We start from the raw sequence: 25,331 nt of genomic DNA, 5'->3' as shown, positions 1-25,331 counted from the left end.
CCAGCTCCTCCAGCGCCACCCTCAGCAGCCTCCAAGAACAGAAGGAGTTAACGCTGGGCTTAACTTCTTGAAGGAACCTGAAGTTTTTTAATCCTTGTTCTTTCCTCCTTCCTTCTCCCTCTCCCTTCCTGATCTTTACTCCGCCTGTGGGTCCCTCCTCCTTACTCTCACCTCCCCAACTCCAAAAACACTCTGATTGCCAGACTGGGTCAATGGTTAACACTCAACTGGCTTTATATAAGCCTGCCACCTGCCTGCTGGGCTGCATCTTTGGTCCTTCTGTTACCCAGCTCCTGGAGGCAGTGGCTGTAGCAGCCCTTGCTGCTCCACACCATGGCCACCTGCTGGCAGGCCCTGTGGGCCTATCGCTCCTACCTGATCGTGTTCTTAGTGCCCATTCTCCTGCTGCCTCTGCCCATCCTCGTCCCCAGTAAGGTAAGGACTTGGTGTTCTGAGCACTGATAACTCCAGGGGGCAGGGGAGGGACTGTCTGGGCCGGGGTTGGGCATCCTTAGGATCCAGCATAACTTCCTCACTGCCCCCGCCCTGGAAGTGAGGCTATCGCCCCCTGCTCCTCCTGAGGACTGAGGGCTAGGAGGTCAAAGGGGCTTTTGCTTGGCACCCAGTTGTAGGAGCCCAGCTTGAATTGCTTAGGTGGGTTTGCAACCTACTGCCCTAGGAAACAGGAAACCAGTTCCATCAACGAGATGCAAGGGGGGCAGATGGAGCTGATCTACCTACTGTGTGCCCACCTAGCCCTGGACTGGGCTCCATGGCGGCTGAGATGGGCTGGCTGTGGGGAGGGGACGGCTGGGTAAGCAGCAGCAGAGTGACGAGGGTTGGAAGGAGAATAGGAGAAAGCTGGCTGCAGGCGGTCTGCATCTTTAAGAGCATAAACAGGAAGAGAAAGAGTTCACCTGTGGATTCAAGGGCTAAGTCTGTGGAGGAGGAGGGGTGGGAGTTGGAAGAGGGGACCGCTGCAGGTAGACTGCACAAAAACTGTGCCCTGGATGGAGGGGGAGCTGGGCACAACCAGGCGTCACTGCCTCCTCCTCCACCCCCAGCAGAAGTCATAACTTCATCTCTCATTAAATCAAGCCGCCAATGCCTGCCCTGCCCTAGGCACCCAGTAACCTTTTCCACCATCTTAAGAGGTCAGGCCTGACTGTCCCATTTGACAAATGGGGAAGGTGAGGTTAAGTCACTTAGTCAAAGTCCCAGGGCAGATCCGAGTTTCATGGAACTTGGATATCATACACCTTTGGGCCCCACTCTGTAAGAAAAAGGACACACAAGTATTAATCTGAAATTAGTTTCGGGCTTTGGGAAGGGTCCAGGGGGAAGGCCTTGAAGTTCAATCTTCAGTCAGTCGGCCTCTGGCAAATCACACAGCTGGGAGGTTCAGAGCTGGGGGTGTGATCTGGTGCCAAAGCATGTCTTCTCTCAACCCTGCTGCCTCCTGCCCCACCCCACACCCCCAGAACTGCCCATCAAGCCATTTTCTTCCTTTTGTCATAGATAGAGAAATTGAGTCAGACTTTTTTGTTCATGGTATCCCAAAGGGGTGAGAGACTGGGGGTGATAGTGGCACAGCCCCTGGGCCCCTGACACCTGGTCAGTAACAAGGCCCAGCTGACCTTTGAGATGACCTTCATCTCAGGCCAAAGCCGGTGGCATCTCAGTGCTAGGGACCCATCAGATGGGTTTTCCGACAGGCTGGGGCAAGTGTGTTAACCCCAGGAGGGAAGCCAGACAGGGATTTTGATTTCTTCCCAATTCCCCTAGACCTGGGGAAGCACAGCACAGAAAGATTCAGTAACTTGCCCAGGTCACACAGGAAATCCTGAGTCAGTGCTAGAAGCCATGCCTGTTGGTGAGACTGGGATGTGTTAGGAGCCCTTGTCTTCTGTGCACCGTATCTGGCCCTGCTACCTGCCTCTGGCTCACAGATGCTGCCAGCCCCATCCTGACTCTGGTCCTGTCTAGGAGAGGCCAGCCCCTCTCAAGGACTTTGCTCCTGCAATTGTCCTCTCACTCTCCTACAAGATAAATATTTCCTCTCTGCCTGATCTCCGCCATCCACATACGGAGGTGCTGTAATATCTCTCATCTTAAACAAACAAGAGCTCTCTTTCAAGGCCACGCTCCTTCCAGATAGTGCCTCTTTCCCTGCTCTCTAACAGGAAGTCTCAAGACACTGTCTACACCACAGGCGCACTTTCTCTTTTGTCAGCTCCCATCTCCAAGACTCAGATCCCATCAACTTCCTTGTGACCAAACCCTGGGCCACCCTCACATTCCTCAGTCCCTCGGCAGCATTTGTCACAGCTGTCACTCCGTCTTTGCCGTGCTGTCTTCTCTTGGCTTTGGTGACACCTTCTCCTGGTTCCTGCCCAGCCCTGCCCCTTCCTACCTTTCCTGACTCTGAGGTTCCTTCTCCATCTGACTCTGAGGTTTTCCAGGGTCCCCACTTCCCCTAGCTGATCTTATGTCATCTCGTGCTTTAAGAAGCATCTCTATGCCAATGAGTTATCAATCTATAACCCCAGCCCTAAACTCTAAACTTGTATTATCCAATGAACACCAGCCATCTCCCTAATTGAATATTTTCTTTGTAAGCAGGATAAGCAGGATACACTTTTCCACGTCCAAACCAAAACCCTTCCTGCCCTTCTCCAGTTGGCTTAGGCATCAAGAAATGCATCAACCATCTACCTTGCTGCAACAGCCAAAAACTCGGGGGCATTCTTGATTCTTCTCCTTCCCTCCTTTCCACGTGCAGCAGAAGGTCCTGCTCATTTGATACCCCAAAATACTCTGAATGGAGTCACTCCCCGCCCTCAGATCCACTGTCTCCCCGGTCATTTCCCATGTGTCCCACTCTGCTCAAAACCCTACATTGGCCAGGCGCAGTGGCTCACACCTATAATCCCAGCACTTTGTGAGGACGAGGCGGGAGAATTGCTTGAGCCCAGGAGTTTGAGACCAGCCTGGGCAACATAGTGAGACCCCACCTTAATTTGAAAAAACAAACAAACAAAAAAACCCTACACTGGCTTCCTGTCAAACTTAGGATAAAACCCCTTCAAGCAGCCAGGAGTCACCAAGGCTCAGCCCTGGACTCCCCAGGCTCCCTCCCCCTGTGACCCACCTCTTGCTCACTCTCCCCCACCCTCACCAGCTTTCTTTCTGCTCCTCACATTGCTCTGGACTGCTCTCCCAGATACCTCCTTCCTGTTTTTAGGTTTCAGCTTAAATCCACCTCCTTAGAAAAGCCTTCTCTGACCAACCCCAGTCATTCTTGGGGAAAAGCCCTGTTCTTTTGTTTATTGGGTGTTTACTCTCTGAAATTATCTATTTGCTTATTTTTTACTTCTTCTCTGGCTTCCTGCACTAGAATGTCGGCTCCGTGAGGACAGGGACTTTGTCTTGTCCCATGCAGAATCCCCAGTGCCTGGCACAAAGTAGATGTTCAAAAAATACTTGTTAGGCCTGGCGCAGTGGCTCACGCCTATAATTCCAGCACTTTGGGAGGCCAAGGCAGGTGGATCACTTGAGATCAGGAGTTTGAGACCAGCCTGGCCAACATGATGAAACCCCGTCTCTATAAAAAAAACACAAAAATTAGACAAGCATGGTGGCGCACACCTGTAATCCCAGCTACTTGGGAGGCTGAAGCAGGAGAAACGCTTGAACCCAGGAGGAGGAGGTTGCAGTGAGCTGAGATCACGCCATTGCACTCCAGTCTGGGTGACAGAGCAAGACTCTATCTCAAAAAAAAACAAATAAAAAACCCCCAACTTTTTTTTTTTTTTTTTTTTTGAGACTGAGTCTCACTCTGTCACCCAGGCTGGAGTGCAGTGGCACAATCTTGGCTCACTGCAAGCTCCGCCTCCCAGGTTCATGCCATTCTCCTGCCTTAGCCTCCCGAGTAGCTGGGACTACAGTCACCTGCCACCACGCCCAGCTAATTTTTTTGTATTTTTAGTAGAGACAGGGTTTCACTGTGTTAGCCAGGATGGTCTTGATCTCCTGACCTCGTGATCCGCCCGCCTTGGCCTCCCAAAGTGCTGGGATTACAGGTGTGAGCCACCATGCCCGGCCACCCCCAACTTTTTGAATGAAGAAAGGAAGGAATGTGCACACAGTGGATCCTGACCTGCATCCCTGTTGAATCTCTACTCTCTGTAATGAGTCCCCAAGCTTAGCCCCATGGCCCTGGCCTCCAAAGGGGGAAGAAGGAGCCCCAGCCTAGGCTCAAATTTGTGCCCATAATAATAATATTGACATTTGTTGAGTATATTTTATGTGCTTGACATCATGCCATGCACTTCAAAGCATTGTTAGAACATTTATTTCTTTCAAAAGCCTATGTGTCGGGCCGGGCGTGGTGGCTCATGCCTGTAATCCCAGCACTTTGGGAGGCGGGCACCCAAGGTGGGCAGATCACCTGAGGTCAGGAGTTCGAGACCAGCCTGGCCAACATGGTGAAACTCCATCTCTACTAAAAATACAAAAATTAGCCGGGTGTGGTGGCGCATGCCTGTAATCCCAGCTACTCGGGAGGCTGGGGCAGGAGAATCGCTTGAACCCGGGAGGCGGAGGTTGCAGTGAGCTGAGATTGTGCCACTGCACTCCAGCCTAGGAGACAGAGCAAGGCTCAGTCTCAAAAAATAAAAAAAAGCCTATGTGTTACCATGAGGTTACTACCACTATCTCCATTTTACAGACATGTAAACTGAGGGCCAGTGTGGGGAAGCAATTTGCTTAAAATCCCAGCTAGGAAAAAGGTTTGAACTGGAACCTGGTCTTGGAGTCTCTGCCTGAGGCTCCCTGGGAGGCCGGTGGTGCCCCCACTGTGACCCACCTCTCAGGCCATCCTTTCTCATGTCCGTCCAGCTGTCAGTCAGTCCTCCCACCATACTTCAGTCCAGCATATCTGTTGAGCTCTTGCTCTGTGTCAGGGGTTACCAAAAGGAATACAGATGTTCCATTCTCAAGTTGCTTATAGTCTACAGGAGGAGACAGGTGTTTACGCCACACAAAGGTTCAGCCAGAAGGCTGCAGAGCTCAGAGGAGGGAGCAAATTCTTCCAACTGAGTCAAGGGAGAATCTGAAGGAGGCAACATTTGAGTTGGGCCTTGAAGGTTGGTGGAGTTTTAACAGTCAGAGGCATCAGCAGAACAAGTGAAGGGAACCACAGGAGGAAAGATGTAGGGGCCAGGAATAGTAGGGTGTGTTTGAGGGGTGGCAACAGAACCTTGAAATGCTAGTCACTCTCTGGTGCTCCCAGCAGATGGGGAACAGGAGGGCCTGGGGTCTTCCTGCTCTCCCAACCCTGCAGCCAGACATGGAAACCTTCCATGCATTCATTTATTCATCCAACCATGCATTTTGTTAGTGAACACAGAACTCAGTACTATGTGACAAGTACTGTTTGGGTGTGTTGGGAAGAGAAAGTGGGAGGAGTGGGGAGACATACAAAAAGCAGAAACAATGCAGCAGGCTATGACCACAGCCTGGGGAGCGCTGCTCTAGATGGGGTCAGGGAAGGCCTCCTGAGGAGGGTGTTCCAACACTCTGGGAGGTCAAGGTGGGTGGATCGCTTGAGTTCAGGAGTTCAAGACCAGCCTGGGCAACATGGCAAGACCCTGTCTCCTCACTAAAAAAATTAGCCAGGTGTGGTGGTGTGTCCCTGTGGCCCCACCTACTTGGGAGGCTGAGGCAGGAGGATCACTTGAGCCCAGGAGGTTGAGGCTGCAGTGAGCCACATGGTGCCACTGCACTCCAGCCTGGGCAACAGAGCAAGACTCCTATCTCAAAAATAAATTCTCTAAAGTCAGCCAAGCACAGCTCTGGGTAAAGAGCCATCCAGGCAGAACAAGCAGTAAGTGCAAAGGCCTGCAGATGGGGAGAGCTTAGCAAATTCAAGAGATTAAGCAAGGCCAGTGTGGCTTTGGGGGCTCGAGTGAGGCCTTAAGAGGCCTCACTAGATTGCTTAAGTCAAGTTTAGAGACGAGGGTTGAGGTCAGCCAATGTCAGCCCTACAAGGCTACAGGGAGGAGTAGGGATTTTGTGCTGTGAGCATTAAGGGGTGAATAACTTACGACTCAGGGGTCGTTCAGCTAGTAAGTTACAGTCAAAACACAAACACCTCCCAGGACCCAAAGGCATCTGTAAAAACAGTCTCCTAGTGGCTCAACATTGGCCAGGACAGAACTCAGCTGAAGTCAATATTGCATTTATTGTAAGGCCAGAAGGCAGAATTTCTTAATCTGAATCACTGGCCCTTTTAGAATGCATAAACATTACATGTGTTTGAATTTTAAAATCTGTGTAATTAAGGCTGGGAGTGGCGGCTCACACCTGTAACTCTTGCACTTTGGGAGGCCAGTGCAGGAGGGTGGCTCAAGTTCAGGAGTTCAAGACAAACTTGGGCAACGTAGAGAGACTTGTCTCCACTAAAGATCAAAAAAGTTGGCTGGGCGCAATGGCTCATGCCTGCAATCCCAGCACTTTGGGAGGCCGAGGCAGGTGGATCACCTGGAGTCAGGAGTTCGAGACCAGCCTGGCCAACATGGCGAAACCCCATCTCTACTAAAAATACAAAATTAGCTGGGCGTGGTGGCACATGCCTGTAATCCCAGCTACTCGGGAGGCTGAGGCAGGAGATTCTCTTGAACCCAGGAGGCAGAGACTGCAATGAGCCAAGATCACGCCACTGCACTCCAGCCTGGGCAGCAGAGTGAGACCCTGTCTCAAAAAAAAAAGGGGGGGGGGGTCAAAAAAATTAGCTGGGCATGGTGGCGCATGCCTGTGGTCCCTGTTACTTAGGAGAACCAAGGTGGGAGAATCACTTGAGCCAGGGAGATCGAGGCTGAAGTGAGCAGTGATCATACCACTGCACTCCAGCATGGGTGACAGAACAAGGCCTTGTCAAAAAAAAAATCTGTGTAATTAAAATACTCTTAGTGCAAGCTGTTCCTGAACCTCAAAGGCAGGGACTTGGATGATTCACTTCGGGCATGAAAACTATACAAGGAATTTGGACCTCTGTTCTGGGCCCCACCTCTACCTTTTGAGATTTCTTGGCCCTCAGCTGAGATAGCAGAGTCCAGTGAACAAAACATGGATTTTGGAGCCAAACAGGTGTGGGTTCAAATCCATTCAGCAGTGTGTACTGCCATGTGACCTGACGGAGCCTTTTCAAACCCTGTCATCTCTAAGGGGTGTTGTGAAGATGAGCTGAGATAGCACACATATACGTAGAGTGCCTGGCACCTAGGGCTTGATAAACACTTGCTCCCTTCGCCCTCTGCCTCTTATCTGAATTCCTGGGCCCCTGGAAAACACAGACTGGTCTGGAGCCCTGTGTGGATGCCTCACTTCTTCTCCATTGCTCTGTTCAAATGGGCTCTTGTGCTTAGGAGGGCCTCAGATGTTCCCACCTATAGAACAGGAAAGAATGTCTGGTCACCCACCAGATTGGTGAGCTGTGTCCCTAGGAATACCTGCAGCTGTGTGGAGATAGTTTTTCTAGCCTCTGGGATGCCTGGAAATAGGATAAGAAGGAGGACCCAGCCTCAAAGGCCAGGGGGATCCCTGGCGTAGAGTCCCCAACTTGGATTTTGCCCAGATTACTAAATCGTGTCCCTGTTTATCGGCACCTGCTAGGTGAAGGCCAGGAATGGGAAAGTAAGTCACCCTCTTTGACAGTAAAGTTTCCTGGATATAATCCAGCAGAGAGGCTCAGGGCTGTCACAAGGATCAAATTCGTAGAGGAGCTTGCATTTTGCTCTTTAGTGCATACAGGCAGGGCTGGCCCTGGCCCAGGCTGTGATATCAGGACTCTTCTCCCCACTTTTGTTTTCTCCAGCACTCAAAAATTCATTGTTCCCTTTGGCCTCTTAAAACAGAAGCTGATGCAACAAAGTCATTCACATCAAGGTGTGCAAATCAATGAAGGACACTTGAATGAGAACAAGCGAAGGGTAGGAAGAGTCACTGCCATCACGTGCATCTTGAGGCAGGCATGGGGTGGGAAAGCTTTAGAATGGTTAAAAGGGAAGGCTTCCAGTGCATGCTGTTGGGCACAGGGAAGCCGTAGGCGGCTAACTAGAAGCAGCACCCCAGGTGACTGGTTAGGGGAGCACATTTCGCTTTCTGGGCTTGGTCCTGAGTTGGAAGTAGGAGTAAAGAGTTTGGGGCAAAAATCAGGGGAATTGGCAATCATCGAGCAAATCCTGAGTGTTTAGGGCTTACTGCTGTAGAGGTTGTCGTCTGACTTCTCGGCTGGTTATTACAGAAGTTGTGAAACATATTTTTACATACGAACTGGCCATTGTCCCCTTTGTATATTCAGTCCTCAAAGAATTAGGCATTTGGCATCTGCCTATTCTTCCTGGAAGAGACTTCCATCCCTCCACACTCTTTCATGTTTTTGTTTGTTTGTGAGATGGAGTCTCACTGTGTTGCCAGGCTGGCCTCAAATTCCTGGGCTCGAGCAATCCTCCTGCTTCAGCCTTCCATGTAGCCACACACCACTGGACCCAGCACCTTTTCATATTTTAATAGCTGTATTTATTTATTTGTTTAGGTTTTAAAAATTAACGGTTTTTTTGTTTGTTTGTTTGTTTGTTTGTTTTGAGACAGGGTCTCACTCTGTCACCCAGGCTGGAGTGCAATGGTGCAATCTCAGCTCACTGCAACCTCTGCCTCCCGGGTGGTTCCGGTGATTCCCCCACTTCAGCCTCCCAAGTAGCTGGGATTACAGGCACATGCCACCATGCCCAGCTAAGTTTTTTTGTTTGTTTGTTTGTTTGTTTTAGTATTTTTAGTAGAGACAGGGTTTCGCCATGTTGCCCAGGCTGGTCTTGAACTCCTGGGCTCAAGAAATCCTCCTGCCTCAGCCTCCCAAAGTGCTGGGATTACAGGTGTGAGCCACCGTGCCCAGCCTATTACCTGTATTTCAATAAAATTGGTTTCCTTTGTAGTCTTATGTATTTTATTTAGTGCATTTAAAAACATTATTCTAAGACACTGGAATGCTTCATCAGGCTGCCAAGGGGATCCTGGTACCAAAAAAAGTGTACAAACCCCTACATCAGAAATTTCCCTGAATGTATACAAACACTTGCACACAAATTTTTTAAACCGCATGTGGTAGTATCTGTGTAATATTTTATTAAACCACGAGTCTGACCATGCCACTCTCTCTCTGCTTAAAACTCTTTGAGGCCTTCTCCCTTTTTCTCCCCTGTCTTCCAGACAAATTCCTAGATCCTCTCAGGGCAGACAAGGCTCTTTCCAAGAATGCATCTTGATCTTTTATGTCTCATTCTGTTCTACATTTACTCCCTCACCCCAACCCCCTTTGCCCACTAACTGAACTCCTACTCACCCCTCAGTACCCGCTCAAGGTTCCCTCTCTGGAAGCCTTCCTCAGCCCAAACAAAAGGAGGCTCAGGGACGGGGCCCCTTCTCCTCTGAGCGCCATTCTTCTGGACTCTGCTTTACAGGTGCTTGGCAGGCTGCCACCCAGTGCCTCGCCTTGCTCCTGAGACCCGGGAGTGCTCCTGCCAGCAGCATGTCCACTTGCTAGGGGCAGAGGGGCAGTGGGAGTGTCCCCCATGTGCCAGCCTGTCCCCACCCTTGGGTTAACCTTCAGTCACCAGGAGGAATAAGGTGTGACACCTCTGAGACTGTGGGCACATGTGCTGCTGCCTGACAGTCACAGGCTGTACTGTGCCAGTGACAGAGGCCATGATGCCCACAGGTCCCACACCTGCCACACACCCCGGGTCCGGAGTCTGCCCTGGACTCCTTGGCACCTTCACTTCCATTTGTGCCTCATGTAACCTCTCTGGTTCTCCAGAAGCCCAGGAGCACATTTCTCTCCCAGCACCAACCCTGCTATGGGCTCACAGGCTACAATGCTTTAAAACTTATTCCTGGCTGGGCACGGTGGCTCACACCTATAATCCCAGTGTTCTGGAAGGCTGAGGAGAGAGGATTGCTTGAGCCCAGGAGTTCAAGGCCAGCCTGGACAATATAGCGAGACCCTCACCTCTACAAAAAAAAAAATTGTTTTAATTAGCTGGGTGTGGTGGCACATGCCTATGTCCCAGACACTCAGGAGGCTGAGGCAGGAGGATTACTTGAGGCCAGGAGATCGAGGCTGCAGTGAGCTGTGATCACATCACTGCACTCCAGTCTGGGCAACAGAGTGAGACCCTGTCTCTTAAAAAAATTTTTTTTAAAAAAACCTTATTCCTACATTTGTTAGCTCTCTTCATCCTTACAGTAGCCCAGTTAGGTGGATGTTTCTGTTATCCCCATTTCCAGATGAGGAAACTGCATAATGGAGATAAATGTGTTTACAGCGGCGAATGCTTGATGTTTCTTACCAGAAAAGCTGAGAGAGGTTAAGTAACTTGCCCAAGGACACACAGCAGTAAAGCGGGGCCTCAGCACTCAGCATGTGCCCTGGACATGTGCTTTCCCACTACAGAAGAAGCAAGCTGCCTGGCTTAGGGTTTGGAAGCCCCTCTGGGGGTTTCTCTCTTCAGTCTGCCCTTCAGGCCAGCCCACACAGGCACTCAGACTCCCCGAGGGCCAGCGCTGGGCCTGACTGATGCCTGTTCCCCTAGGGCCCACGTGCATTCATCCACTCATTCAGTGTCAACTCTGCTAAATAGATGCCAGGCACCTTGCTGGGGTGAGCAGAAACAGACTTGCACCCTGCTCCCTGGAGGGTAGAGTCTGACAACAAAGATTGATACTCATCTTTTAGTCCCTAAAACTAAATGTTTAATTGCAGACTATGATGAGTGCTATGCAGAAGAGGTACAGGGACTTAGAGTGTGAAAAATGGGAACTATATCCCCTCCTGGAAGCCAGCCTGAAAAATCAATATTTGAGCTGAGATCTCAAGAACCAGTAGATATCAACTACGCAAAGTAGGGAGGGAAGAGAGGTCCAGAGAGAGGAAATCATGTGCAGAGGCCCTGTGGCCAGAGGGAGGATGCAGTATTTGAGGAACCCACAGAGGGCTGGTATGGCCAGAGCAGAGAGAGTAAGGGGGAGAGTGTTAAGACATGAGGCACAGACCAACTCTGAACTTAGGTTCCTGAAAGCACTAGGAAGCCACTGAAGAGATGTGAGCTGTTTTGAGATGAGTGTGTGTGTGTGCTGGGGGAGGGGGGGTGCAAATTAAACAGATTTGTGCCTTGAGATCACTCTGGCTGCAGCAAGGAGAAAGGATTTCAGGGTCAAGAGAGGAAGCTGGGAGATGAATAAGGAGGCTTTTGCAGAGGTCTTGCTGAGACTTGGACCAGGCTAGTGGTCCAGAGCTACAGAGAAATAAATGGGAGCACTCAAGGGGCAGAACCAGCAGGACTGGGTGCATGGCCCAGAGAGGGTATTTGTGGAATGAGTGGCTGATGAACAGGCAGGAGACCCAGGGTCTGCCTGCAGTGGGCTTCCAATCACAAGGATTGACTGCTGGGTGGAGAAGAGTGAGGATCTGAACAGGGTGACTTCCTTGGGGGTGGGGGTGACACCAGTGGGAAAGGAGGCTTTACAGACCAGGCCAGCACCTGAAAAAGAGAGACAGGCTAGATCATAGAGGAGAAAGAGGCTACGCCCCCGTCCTCAGGAGCCCATAAACAGATCTTGAGAGGAGAGTAGCTGCTACAGTCAAGGAACAGAGCTGGAGAACAACCACCCTGCTGGCCTGGGGAAGGAGGAGGCAGGGCCAGAGGTAGAAAGAAGAGCATTTGCCACCAGGAGAAAACTCTTCCCTGCTGGTTTCTGAGCTCCAGGAGGGGCCACCAGGGACTGTGGTGCAGGCCATGCCTTGCACAACTCCATATGAGAATGGCAACCTGGACTTGTGCAGTGCAGCAGTCCTGGGGAGCAGCCAGTGGCCAGCGTGTAAACCAGCTGAGTCCAATGCCATAGGCTGTCAGTTGAACTTGGCTGGCCTAGGTTCCATAGAGCTGGGTTGCAAGGCAGAGAGCACTAGAGTGACCTGGAAGGATAAGGCTGATCCCCAAATCCCCACTTCTAGAGCTGGGAATACTGACCTTGTAATTGGATATACTGTGTGCCTAAGAAGAAAAGACCCCCAGGGCTCTGCCCTCAGGGAGTGCCCGAGAGTACCTGACCCAGGGGGCCTCTCAGAACACTGACAGCTCCTCAGTCTCGAACCCAAACCCTCTAAGCATCAACAACTGTCAACAAGCCAAAGCTAGACCTCTCTGAGTCTTGGTTCTGCCCTTTTCAGAAAATTCCTTTGAAATGCACAGGCCAGGCACAGTGGCTCACACCTGTAATCCCAGCATTTTAGGAGGCTGAAGTGGGAGGATCACTTGAAGCCAGCAATTCGAGACCAGCCTGGGCAACAAAGCAAGAACCATCTCTACAAAAGATACAAAAAAAAAAAAATTAGCTGGGCGTTGTGACACATGCCTGTAGTCCCAGCTATTTGGGAGTCTGAGGCAAGAGAATTGCCTGTGCCCAGCACTGGAGGCTGCAGTCAGCCTTGATCACATCATGAACTCCAGTCTGGGCAACAAAGCAAAACTCTGTCTTTAAAAAAATTTTTTTTTAATTAGAAAAAATAAGAAATAAAATATACAAAATAAAATGCATGGGATTACAAATAAACCAATTATTTTGAGATACAGGTATCAAAATATGGAAAAATAAATTGCAGCTCAGAAATAGATGTACTTCCTTGCTAGTGCATTAGGTAAGATCTAAAGTTGGTATAATAACTACCAAAATTTCAAAATAATGATGGAGGTAAACAAAATGTCGAGAGCTATTCTGAAATAACTGCAACAACTTATCTGGATCGGTGTCTAATAGCTGATAGCCACAGTCAAATATCTGTGACCAAGTCACCAATAATGCCATTAATAGCACTATGATTTTATGTTCATAACCTTAGTTTGATGTTCTTGAATAGATAAAATAGTTTTCCCATTTATCTTCATGGATCCTCAGAACTCCATGCCCCAGTTAAGAATCTCATGATGCAGGAAGAACAAATCAGCAAACTGTGCTCCAGCTTGACAGGCTGCCCAGGAGGTGGGATGGGGAGGCAGGGCCAAAGCTACCCGGGGTTAATGAAGGCTTCTGGATGGAACTTCGGAACAGGTGTTGTGTTTTGATCTGAGACTGCGGACACCCTCAAATGCAAGATGTTTAAAGGGTTTGGGTTTGAGACTGAGGAGCTGTCAGTGTTCTGAGAGGCCCTCTGGGTCAGGTACTCTCGGGCTCTCCCTGAGGGCAGAGCCCTAGGGAGATAAAGAGGAACTCATCACAGACATAGGCAGCAGGGAGCAGGGAGCCATGCATCAAACACACTGGAGCACATGGAGGCGAGTCTGACTTTTTTTTTTTTTTGATACAAGGTCTCACTCCAGTTGCCCAGACTGGAGTAGTGCAGTGGCGTGATCTCAGCTCACTCCAGCCTCAACCTCCTGGGCTCAGGTGATTTTGCCACCTCAGCCTCCCAAGTAGCTGGGACTACAGGTGCTCACCACCACACCCAGCTAATTCTTGTATTTTTAGTAGAGACTGGGTTTTGCCATGTTGCCCAGGCTGGTCTCAAACTCCTTTACTCAAGTGATCAGCCCCCCACGGCCTCCCAGAGTGCTGGGATTACAGGCGTGAGCCGCCATGCCCAGCCTGGTCCGATTATTAACAACTCCCTTTGGAGTATGGAAACAGGGTCTCAAAGTGACATGCTTAACAGAGCCCAGCCACAGGAAGTGGCAGGCCCTGGGGAAGATAGCTCTGGATTCAGAGCCCCAGCTCATTCTCCCTACACTCCACTGGTCACAGGGAGCCTGAGGCTGAGGACACCCTCAAATGCAAGTGATCATGCTCAGGGTAGCAGGTGAAAGCTGGGGCCCGGGAAGCAGATGTCCTGGCTTCTCCACTTACTATATGTGTGACTTTGAGGCATTTTTGAAATGTATTTACTCCTTTCTTTTTTCAACTGTGAAATGTGAACAATAGTTATTACCTCTGAGAGCAAATAAATGCAACTTGTAAAAGCATTTGAAGCACATAGAATATGATGCCTGGCACAAAGTCATCCTCCAATACTTATACAGAAACTTCTTCCTGAATCAGCAGAGTGAGCGCAACCCCAGCCCTGCTCCTTGTCTCTGGCCAGAGAGTTCTGGATGGACAGGGTGGAGGACACCAGGGTCCAGGAGGGCTGGCCCGCCCTTAGTCCAAGGGGAGGGTAACTGGCCATTCAGTCATTGCGGGTGAGGAAACACTGGCATCAGCAGAATCCTGCTGGGGGAGGAGGGGGCTGGGTTTCTCTGTCTGAGGGTCAAAGTGGCCCCAATCCTGGGGCTGATGAGTTTGTCTCCAGGATGAAGAGAGGTAGTAGAGGTTTGGTGGAAAGAGAGCTTGGCTTCGGACAGATTTGGTGGGGCTATGTGCAGTTGGGCAGGCTACACACTGCACAATTACTGGGGCACCATTCACACAGACTACAAGGGGAGTGCTCTTAGGTAGTGCTTGAAAGTTACCCAATCCCAATCCTTTATCTGAGTTCCATCCAGGCTCTGCCACTTTTTTTTAATAGTTCTGTGACCCTGAGCAAGCCGTGTACCCTCTGAGCTCATCTATAAGGTGGGACCACCACACCCACTTTAATGGTTGTTATGTTTTCATGTAAACACAAAAATGACAATACTAAGTTCCTAAGAGTTGCTGAATAAATAGCAGCTGCCTCTTCCCCCAGGCCACCGCCTACTCCCACCTCAGGGACCCTTCCCAAGCTTTAGGGTACTAAGAGTGTGAGCCTAGCCTGTATGAGGTGGAGAGGACAAGGACAGGGCAATTGGGATGGGCAAGGGAGGAGGGGCTCCCCAGCCCCATTGTCCAACAAACCCCAGCATGCGGCCCCTTCCCTTGGCAAATAAAGAGTGGGCAGGTGCCCAGCCCCTGGAGAGGGGATACGGGTGCCCTCTCCTGGCTAATGATTCCCCAGCCCTGGGAAGCCTCCTGGCTAATGATTCCCCAGCCCTGGGAGAGGCTCTATAAGGGGGGTGGGCCTCCATTCTTGCCCCAGGTCCCCTTCCAGGCCTGAGGTCAGGCTTCTCTAGACTTGGGGGCTTCATGCAGGAAAGAGGGACTTCTGGTACTCAAAGACTCACAAGACTCAGCATTGCCTCACAATTCCCTGCACAACACAAGCATCTTGGGGGAAACTTCACATAGCCTATAAATGTAAATTGCTCCTCTGGAGTTGTGTAATGCAGCAGCCAGACCAGGATTGCTAGAAAGGATGCCACAAAACCGACTCTGTCTGATGGAGAGCTCACTCCTAGCAAAGGGAACAAACACTAAATATCCAACAAACAAACATACTCTTGCAGCTTGTGATAAAAGCCAGGGAACGCCAGGGTGCCAGGCAAAGGTCCACATTGCCCAGGTCCTGCTCCTTCTTCTGGCAGCCCCCATCTCATCTTGGGATCCTCAGCTGGGCCCCTGCAATCCCATTGGGCTGGATGGGGACTGGTAACCAACTCCAGACTCTCCGAAGTGGCTGGCTTGTAATGTCTGGGCTCCCCAGGGTCAAAGACAAGGTGATATTGAGTGCCTTGCTTTGCTTTTTATTTGCATTTTGAAATGAGACCTTGGGCTTGGGAATCAATGACTGTGGGTTTCACAGGCTCTCCCCAGGCAGTCACAAATGGCCTGGTTTGTCTGACAGACAGGAGGTGGCATAGCTCTGGGACACAGGCCCTCTGACAGCTCTGCCGCTTCTCTCCCACCTGCAGGAGGCCTACTGCGCATATGCCATCATCCTCATGGCGCTCTTCTGGTGCACTGAGGCCCTGCCCCTGGCCGTCACTGCCCTCTTCCCCTTAATCCTGTTCCCTATGATGGGCATCTTGGATGCCTCTGAGGTGAGCCCCCATCCATAGGAGAAAGCGTTCTGGGCAGTGCGGGAGGCCAGGGGGTGGGTTCCCTCAGACCTTGTTGACAAAGGAAGCCTCATCATAGGCAGGGCACATGGAGTAGGGGTTCCTGACTCTGCATGAGGAAGAAGTCAGCTAGAAGGCTGCGGGCTGGGGTGGGGAGGGGTGCAGAATTAGTGCTGCGAGTTCATTCAAGGTGAGAGTGATTAGCCAGCCTTAGGTGGGAGGTGGAAGGCCCAGTGACACAGAAAAGGGGCCTTGAGGGCCAGCTAACACACTCATATACTTCTAGTTCAGTGGCTTTTGAACTTGAACAGCATCGGAGTCACCTGGAGGGCTGGTTAAAACACAAATGGCTGGGTCCAGAGTTTCTGATTCGGTAGATCTGGGGTAGGGCCTAGGCATTTTATTTCTAACAAGTTCCAGTTGGTGGTGATGATGCTGGCCCAGGGATCATACTTTGAGAACCACTGTCTAGTTTTTAGAAACAGCACTAAAGTATCTATCTCCCAGTCCATGGCTTGAAACATGAATGGAATCACGGTAGATTATCTCCCAATTAATTATTCCTGAGGGGAGATAAAGTGAGTTTGACAAGAAGAGTGGAACCTGGTTGATATTAAATGATAGATAATCCAGGCCGGGTGTGGTGGCTCATGCCTGTAATCCTAGCACTTTAGGGGGCCAAGGCGGGTGGATCACTTGAGCTCAGGAGTTCGAGACCAGCCTGGCCAGCTAGGTGAAACCTCATCTCTACAAAAAATACAAAAATTAGCCAGGCATGGTGGTGCGTGCCTGTAGTCCCAGCTACTTGGGAGGCTGAGGTGGGAGGATGGTTTGAGCCAAGGAGGTGGAGGTTGCAGTGAGCTGTGATTGTGCCACTGCATTCCAGCCTGGGCAACAGAGCCAGACCCTGTCTCCAAAAAGTTAAATTTATTTTTTTTAAATGGCAGATCATTCAGAGACCATTTCCATCCAGTTTTGAGAGCCCAGGGGAATGCCAGTCTGTGGGAATGTCAGTGACTGCATCCCATAACCTCGGGGGCACCGTGGGAGACTCCAGGGTCTTCCCGCCGCTCAGCCGTGTCTCCACCTGCCAGGTTGCCGTCGAGTATCTTAAGGACTCCAACCTCCTGTTCTTCGGGGGGCTGCTGGTGGCCATCGCGGTGGAACACTGGAACCTGCATAAACGCATCGCCCTCCGTGTTCTCCTCATCGTTGGGGTGCGGCCTGCCCCGTGAGTTCCTCCTGCAAACCAGCACGGGAGAACCTGATGAGGAGATATTCTGGGCACCCGGTCCCTGAAGGGAAGCTGGAACAGCAGTGTGTCTGTCTGCCCATCCCTAGGCTAATCCTGGGCTTCATGCTGGTCACGGCCTTCCTGTCCATGTGGATCAGCAACACGGCCTCCTCAGCCATGATGGTGCCCATCGCACATGCCGTCCTGGACCAGCTGCACAGCTCTCAAGCCAGCAGCAATGTCGAGGAGGGCAGCAACAACCCCACCTTCGAGCTCCAGGAACCAAGTCCCCAGAAGGAGGTGACCAAGCTTGGTGAGAAAAATGAGGCTAGACTCTGCCCCAACCCCTTGGTTCTTGGAGAGAGTCTGAGGGTCTGTCCGTTTCGAGGGCTGGTCATCTTGGAGCCTTTGGGGAGAGAAGAAAGCGATGCAAGAAGGACAGTGACCAATTTGTTTTTCCTTTTTTAAAAAATGTCAAGTACCCTGTTTTGGGAATCCCCTCATCCCTGGGCAAACCAAGATGCTTGGTCACCGTAGCAAGAAGAGAGCTGGAGTCTAGGTGAACAGTCCAAGGTCTAGGCTCCATTCTTCCTGAGTGGTTTGGGTAATCCTCGTTTCCCTCTCTCAAGAGAGAGGTCAGATCAGAGAGTGTCCGAGGGTGCTCCCAGCCTGAGACTCTGGGGAATGCTGGGCCCCTCAGGCCTGGAGACATCCTCTGTCCTCCTTCCAGCCCCGGTCTGGGCTGTTCACAGACAAGGTGCCCTGGAGGCCCTTGCAGCCCTGGCCCCATTCCCCAGAGCTGGCCCTGTACCTGCCCCCACCTGGGCTCTCCCTTGTTCCCAGATAATGGGCAGGTCCTCCCTGTCACGTCTGCCTCTTCGGAGGGGAGGGCACATCTCAGCCAGAAGCATCTCCACCTCACCCAGTGCATGAGCCTGTGCGTGTGCTACTCCGCCAGCATCGGGGGCATCGCCACGCTGACTGGCACCGCACCCAACCTGGTGCTGCAAGGCCAGATCAACTCGTGAGTGACAAGGGGTGGGCCACCTTGGGGGATCTGCACACTCACTGGGAGGTGAATGGGGCTGGGCAGTTCTCTGGGCAATGTCACACGGCAGCCCATGTTCCTCCTTCAGGCTCTTCCCCCAAAACGGCAACGTGGTGAACTTCGCCTCCTGGTTCAGCTTCGCCTTCCCCACCATGGTCATCTTGCTGCTGCTGGCCTGGCTGTGGCTGCAGATACTCTTCCTGGGCTTCAAGTAAGTGGCAAAGTTGGTGAGAGAAGCCCAGGTCCCTGCCCTTAGCCCTGGGAGCTTCCAGTTGGGTGCAGATGTGGAAAATGATATTATCACCATCCCAATGAGAAGGCTTCTCCCTCCCAAAGCCCCTCTGTGCACTTGGACCCCCATTTGAGGAAATTACTGGGTAAAGAGTATTATCCCATTTCACAGACGCGCAAATTGAGGCTTCAGGAGTGGTTCGCAACTAGATTTGTCAGTGCTGGCGCTGCAAACCAGGTCACTTGATGCCCCTTCCCATAATGGTCCATCGTCCTTTGATAGGTGCTTAAGGGGCACACACTGAGCATGGTTAGTTACAGAAGCACCTGCTGTGTTCCTACTGTATACTGGGTTGTGTGTAAGGCACTGAGAATACTAGAAGGCACTGGGCACAGTCCCTGTCCTTGTAGCCCATCAGGTGGATGATGATATGGTGGGGGCCATGACAGAGGGAAGCCCAGATGCTGCAAGAGCACAGAGAACACAGTGCCTAGTTCAGCCCAGGTGAGTGAAGATTCCAGAACACCATGGAGGAGATCATGCCTGGGCTGAATCTTGCAGGACTAGAAGTCAGCCAGGTAGAGAATGGGTGAAGAAATTCCAGGCAGCAGGAGCAGATTGCACAAAGCACAGAGGCAAGACAAGACGTGTTCGAGGGAACTCTAGTTCTGCAGGACTAAAACACAAACAGCAAAAAGGAGCATCAGGTCATGAAGCTGGAGAAGTAGGCAGGGGAAGGTTCTGGAAGCTCTTGTGTGCCACCTAATGAAGCCAAGAGTAGTAAATAGATTTCATTCCTACTTCCACCAGGTTCCTGGTAGTCACTGTTTGGAGCTCTGAGTTGGAAAATCATAGGAGACCCTGCTAAGGCTCAGTTAGTATCAAGTCTGTGATTGATTAGTGATGTCTGCCATGAATATGGGATAAGAGTGGTGGTATGAGTGTTACTGTGGTATTAATTATAATTTGCCCTTCCTGCCCAGGCAGTGGAGAGCCCTTGAAAGTTTTTAAGCATTGCTGCTGCACTTTGGAAAAATCACTTGGGCAAATGTAAGGAAGCTGGATTAAGGTTGGGAGCTGGTACAAGGCAAGGTGGTAGTAGAAGAGGTCAGCACAGTGCCAGGCACCACGGGGGAGTCAAAGATGTGTGAAGTGTGGTCTTTGCCCTTGAGGAACTCACAGTCCAGCAGGGAGGTTGAGATTTACCCAAGTGGAAAGTTAAATGTCAACACAAGTTAAGTCAGCAGCAGAAGGAAATGGGCTGCAGCCTACTGTGCCTCTGAGGACAATGCAGGTGGGGCTCAGGCTGGCAGGGGATAACCAGAGAAGGCAGAGGAGGGAAGGGAGGACTTCCCGAAGGCTGTTGGAGGAGGAGAGCTGTGAGCCAGGGCAGGAAGAAGTCCCAGGGTCTGAGCTGCTAGGTCCTCCTCACCCTGGGCAAGGGAGGGTTCAGCACCATAGAACCCCTGGAGGAAAAGGGGCTCAATGGGGCAGGGCCAAGCATGGAGAATAAGCAAGAACTATGACCTCTAAAAGTCTTCTGCTCCTCCTCCAGAACCTCAGGCGGAGCTGGGGCCTGAGTGTAGTGACCCTGAGATGCCCTCTGTGGGCCTCAGCCTTTAGATGGTAGGCACTCAGAGCCCCTTGCTCCCTGCTGGAGCAGGCCCCCCACGAGCTGCCCCGTCCCTCTGCCTGCAGCTTCCGGAAGAACTTTGGCATTGGGGAAAAGATGCAGGAGCAACAGCAGGCAGCCTACTGCGTCATCCAGACCGAGCACAGGCTGCTGGGCCCCATGACCTTTGCAGAAAAGGCCATCAGCGTCCTATTCGTCATCCTGGTGCTGCTCTGGTTCACCCGGGAGCCGGGCTTTTTTCTTGGCTGGGGCAATTTGGCTTTTCCCAATGCCAAGGGGGAGAGGTGAGAGTTGCAGGGGTTGGGAGGAGGACACATCTGGGGCTCACATGCTCGGGAAGGAGGGAAGGGTATAGGGCCCCCATTGCAGAATAGGAGGTGACACTTGGTGGGGGATGAAGGTTCCCCAGGCTTGTCTATGGGAGAGGCTCATCTCCACCACCCTCCACCCTGTGGCCCTGAGCAACCCCAAGCGGCTAACCCAGCCCTCCCCGCGCCCCCTCCACCAACAGCATGGTGTCCGATGGGACAGTGGCCATCTTCATCAGCATAATTATGTTCATCATACCCTCCAAGTTCCCAGGGCTGACCCAGGACCCAGGTAAGCACCTGGACTGGGGCAGGGAAGGGTCTCCGGGCAGCCCCTGCCTTCAAGTATGTAATGTATCTTCCACCACACTTGGCAGGAGTAGGCAAAGCCCAGAAAGGCTGGAGCGACTTGCCAAGGGCACAGGGACTCGGAGACAAAGTTGAGATGTTGCAGAACTGAGGGTCCCCTCCTGCATGCGTTAAGCTCCAAAAGGGACCCACACAGGGAGCCCGCAAATGGAGAGGGGAAAGGCCTGTTTGTTCTTTGGTGACCCATCCTTCTCTGCTTGGGGAGTAGAAAACCCGGGGAAGCTGAAGGCCCCTCTTGGCCTCCTCGACTGGAAGACGGTGAACCAGAAGATGCCGTGGAATATCGTGTTATTGCTGGGTGGTGGCTATGCCCTGGCCAAGGGCAGTGAGGTGAGAGGCCCCCAGCCCCCTCCTCAGCCTGTGTGAGGGTGTCTCTGTGGCAGGGAGAGAGGGGGCCCTGCTTCTATCCCACAGAGGGGAGACCTGGTCCCCACGTAGGAGCCTCTCGGGTAGGCAGAGCCTTTGCAGCAGCTGGGAAGACTTAGGTTAGAGCCCTCATGTGGGAGGAAGAAACACAAGCCCTAGGGACCTCTTTGTTCAGTTCTCAAAGTCCAGGGGAAGGCAGGATTCTCTGGTGGGCAGAGCCTGTTCTCAGAGACAAATGCCATCCCACCCCAGCCCTTTGCCCGCTGCCAGAGCACACAATAGCATCAGCACCAAAGTAATTGGGGGTTGTGTTGACGCGGTCTGCCCTCCGCAGCCACCAGGGGGCACCATGATCACACCCACCCAGGCTCTGGGGACCAGAACATCTTTCCCCAGAGCCTCCATCCAAAAGAGGGAAATCCCTGACACGGCATCCCTGGGCCTCCGTGTTCTGGCTCAAACAGAAGGTGGCTGCCCAGGTCAGGGATCGGTGCAGGGGACTCCTGGGTCTGTGGCATGTTCATCCACTGACTGTGCCCAGTCCTGTGCTAGGCGCTGGCCCCACTGAGCGGGATTAAGTCCCACCTTACAGCCTGGCATTCCAGACGTGGGAAGGCAAGACCTCGGAGCTCTTCTGACCCTGTGGACTGTCCCTGTCCTCCCATTAGCCTCTTGGAGCCTCTGTCAGGGTCCTCCCCCAACTTTCCCTCCCTGCCAGGAGCAAGGTTCCCTCTGCCCCAAGCCACTGGACTGGAAGGGGCAGGAAGAGGGCTAAGGTTGTCCAGGGACCTCCTGAGAGAGGTCAGGAAGGCAGGAGTCAGTGCGGTCAAAGATTTTTGCTCCCACCAAGCCCCAAATTTCCCAAGAAGGCCCTTTGGCCCCCTCCTAATTTCTCATCTGCCCCTTCTTCCCACACCCAGCTGTTCTTCAAGAGCAGGAAAGGGTACCCCTTGGTCTTAGCTGGGTCCTATCATCCCTTTAGAGCTGTCTTTGACTCTGAATACCAGGGAGATGTTAGCAGGAGCAGGAGCCTCATCGAGCCTCGGCAGAAGACTTGGGGGCCCAGGCAGCCTTGCCTCTCACATGCCATCCTCCTCTGCCCACAGCGATCGAGCCTGTCAGAGTGGCTGGGAAACAAGCTGACCCCACTGCAGAGTGTGCCAGCTCCAGCCATTGCCATCATCCTCTCCCTCCTGGTGGCCACCTTCACCGAGTGCACTAGCAACGTGGCCACCACTACGATCTTCCTGCCCATCCTAGCCTCCATGGTGAGCTGGCCCTCAGAAACACCTCCTCCAGGCAGCCCGCCTGCCTGCCCCACCAGGGGTTCTGCCTGCTGGGCAGAGTATCCTGTCTTTGCACCTCCTCTTTTCCTTTTCCTGAAGAGGACCCCTGAGTTTCCATCCTTCTCCAGGCTCTTGAGCCACCTTGGGCCCCAAGGCGCTTTGGCCCCTGACTCACCCCGTCCCTCATGATGTCACCCCTGGAGTATCCTGATGGGGATCCTGGTGGCCTCACCCACCTCCCCACCCCAGTCCCTGTTCTGGTCATTCCTGAGGTGACGGGGTGAAATTGCTCCCCGAAGCGTCCCAAGCCCCTTCCTCCCCAGGCGTGTTCCTGCAGCCTTTGATGACACCCCCGGAGCCCCTTTGAGATCGGTTTTATGGGCCCCTCCCCTCACCACACCCCACAAGGCAGGGCAGCACACTCATTCCCTCCAGAGAGGTCAAGAGGCCCTTCCAGGTCACCCAGTGCCTTCTGGGAGAAGTGGTGGGCTCATGACCAGAGAGTGTATTAGGGTGCAGGGGTTGTTCCCCAGAGAAGCAGGAGAATTGGGGGCCATGCCCCTCCCTCTGGCTTGGTGACCAAGTTCAGCTCTGCGCCACTGCCTCCCACTCCAGGCCCAGGCCATCTGCCTCCACCCTCTCTACGTCATGCTCCCCTGCACTCTGGCCACCTCCCTGGCCTTCATGCTGCCTGTGGCCACCCCGCCCAATGCCATCGTCTTCTCTTTCGGGGACCTCAAGGTGTTGGATATGGTAAGTGGCAGGGAGGCCTGAATGCCTCATCCCTCCTTCCTGCTCTGACTTTTCATCTTAGTGAACCACAAAGCAGCTTAAAGCCACTGAGAGTCTCAGAGTTGAGCGGGTCCTCATCTGGAATGAAGGTGCAGTTGGGGAGGTTGGGACATGACCTCTCAGTGGTGGCATCTTCAGGCCCTGCCAGCCCCAGGCTATGTGAGAGGGAGGGAAGTGGGTGGGGAACATGGGGAAGGCTCCAAGGTGCCAGGCACCCACACTCAGGGAGATGAGCTCAGAGAGAACAAGCCCAGGGCCCTGGAAGCTCAGGAGGAGCACCCCTTTCCCCTGTTAGCACAGGGAGTAAAGCAAGGGGCAAAGGCATTGGCTATGCTGCAGGTTATACCAACGGGAGGACTTCCCAGAGAGAATTTTGCTGGTAGGAGGGCTCCTGTGCACCCCCAAACACCTGGGGACTTGGGGGCAGTCCAGCCCAGCCCCTGCTTAGCCAAATGGACTCTCCTCACACCAGGCCCGGGCAGGATTCCTCCTCAACATCATTGGAGTCCTGGTCATCGCACTGGCCATCAACAGCTGGGGCATCCCCCTCTTCAGCCTGCACTCTTTCCCCTCCTGGGCACAGTCCAACACCACAGCCCAGTGCCTGCCGAGCCTGGCCAACACCACCACACCAAGCCCCTAGGCTGGGGCACAGCCTGGCCATGCCCAGGAAGACCCACCCCATTCCCACTCCTCTGAGCCGGGAGGGGACACCCCAAGCTCCAAGCTCCAAGCTCCAGGCCAAAGGCTGAAAGGCACGTGTGTACATAATCTCTCGTGTGTCTGTAAGGAAGGGGTGTATGCTCAGTTTCCTATGTGCTGGAAGAAAAGGTGTGTGCATGTGTGTGTGCGCATATGTGTGCGCCTGCATGGATGTGAGGGGTGTGTGACGTGAGGCTATCTGAGGGGGGCTGTGTGCATGCACATGATCCTAGGTATGTATGTTGGACAGTGCACACGTGTGTGTTCACAGACAATACAACATGCCCTCTCTGGTGCCCCAGGTCTTGGTATCCCCAGCTTAGTGACCAGACTTACTTGCACTGTATTTATTGAAATTCAGGCTTGGAGTGGCCTGGGAGGAGGGCCTGCCAGCAGCTGCCACGGGAACAGCCTCTGGGCTGTTAAAGTCACATTAAAGTCTTTTTCAGTAAAGTCTGGGATGGTTTTTCATGGCACTCTCCAGGGCTAGTCCCCAATGTGGTTCAGACCCCAGGTTGGGGGAGTCCAGAAGGTGGGGGCCTGGCCTTTGTCCTATATGCAGCCCCCTTGGCACCCCTCCCACCCAGGGGGGAAGGTAATGGCCGGGCATCCCTGCCAAGGCCCATCAGAGTGGGCGCAGCCACCTAGGAGAGCAGCACTGACATCACTGGGCCCGGCTAATTGGGAGCTGCCAGTCCCTGCGTGTCTTTGGGAAAACCAGCCTCCCCGTTCCCAGAGCACTCCCTGGGTATTTACATAAAACCCTCTGCCCCTGCCAATTCCTCATCGACCCTTCCTCCAGCTGGAAAAACCGGTCCCACCAGGCCAGAGAAGGCAGGCTGACCTGTGCTGGGTGCCCAGAGGACCGACCCTCATCCTGCAGCACAGCAACAGGCTGGAAACTGGCATGGCCTTCAGAGTCCAGGACCAGACAACTTTGGATGATTCCGCCTCCCCCACCCCACCTCCACCCGGCCTCCCCACACTCCCCCACCCCACAACCTCATGGACTCCAGAGTTTTCATTTATCTAGCAAGGTGGGGGTGGGGATGGGGAAGAATGACACCGTATCCATCGTTCCTTCTGTGAGCCAAACAGCCCTTCCCTGCTGGAAGTTCATCTTTGTGTTGATGCTAAGTCTCGCCCACTGTGGACGGTGGCGTGTCAGCCTTGAGTTCATCCAGAAGGAAGTTTCGTAGAGTCTCACCCCATCCCCTCCTCCTCCAGTGGGACAGAAAAGAGATATTTCTCATCACCTTCATGCCCAAATGAAAAAGGGGGCTGGGCTGTGAAGAGAGAAAACCAGAAAGGATTTCCTTCTGGATCCCCATGGGCCGGGCTTTCACTGGGTCCTCCCAGAGCTGGGGGTTGGAAGTGCAGTTAGGAGGGGGCACTGTGT

The 25,331-nt window shown here is 52.7% G+C and overlaps 1 protein-coding gene across 3 annotated transcripts; it reads left to right on the top strand.

Annotated features, from left to right (window-relative positions):
• The first annotated feature begins 264 nt into the window (after positions 1–264).
• SLC13A2 (solute carrier family 13 member 2) lies at positions 265–25,331 on the top strand. Of its 3 annotated transcripts, none has more exons than XM_001146374.4 (12): positions 265–435; positions 15,816–15,944; positions 17,057–17,193; positions 17,304–17,509; positions 18,040–18,220; positions 18,333–18,455; positions 20,175–20,393; positions 20,621–20,709; positions 20,995–21,116; positions 22,259–22,420; positions 23,054–23,191; positions 23,703–24,385. In XM_001146374.4, exons 1-12 carry the CDS (start codon positions 334–336, stop codon positions 23,871–23,873), a joined length of 1,779 nt encoding a protein of 592 aa, XP_001146374.1. In that variant the 5' UTR covers positions 265–333; the 3' UTR covers positions 23,874–24,385. The 3 variants fall into 3 exon arrangements, with proteins under 3 accessions (XP_001146374.1, XP_009430806.1, XP_009430807.1); XM_009432531.4 differs by lacking the exon at positions 23,703–24,385 and adding an exon at positions 24,735–25,326 and having other exon boundaries at positions 279–435; XM_009432532.5 differs by lacking the exons at positions 15,816–15,944; positions 23,703–24,385 and adding an exon at positions 24,735–25,331 and having other exon boundaries at positions 279–435.

This window comes from Pan troglodytes, chromosome 19 (genome assembly GCF_028858775.2).
Source record: "Pan troglodytes isolate AG18354 chromosome 19, NHGRI_mPanTro3-v2.0_pri, whole genome shotgun sequence".
In the NCBI taxonomy this organism is placed as follows: Eukaryota; Metazoa; Chordata; class Mammalia; order Primates; family Hominidae; genus Pan; species Pan troglodytes.
This window is presented reverse-complemented; position numbering and strand designations above follow the sequence as displayed.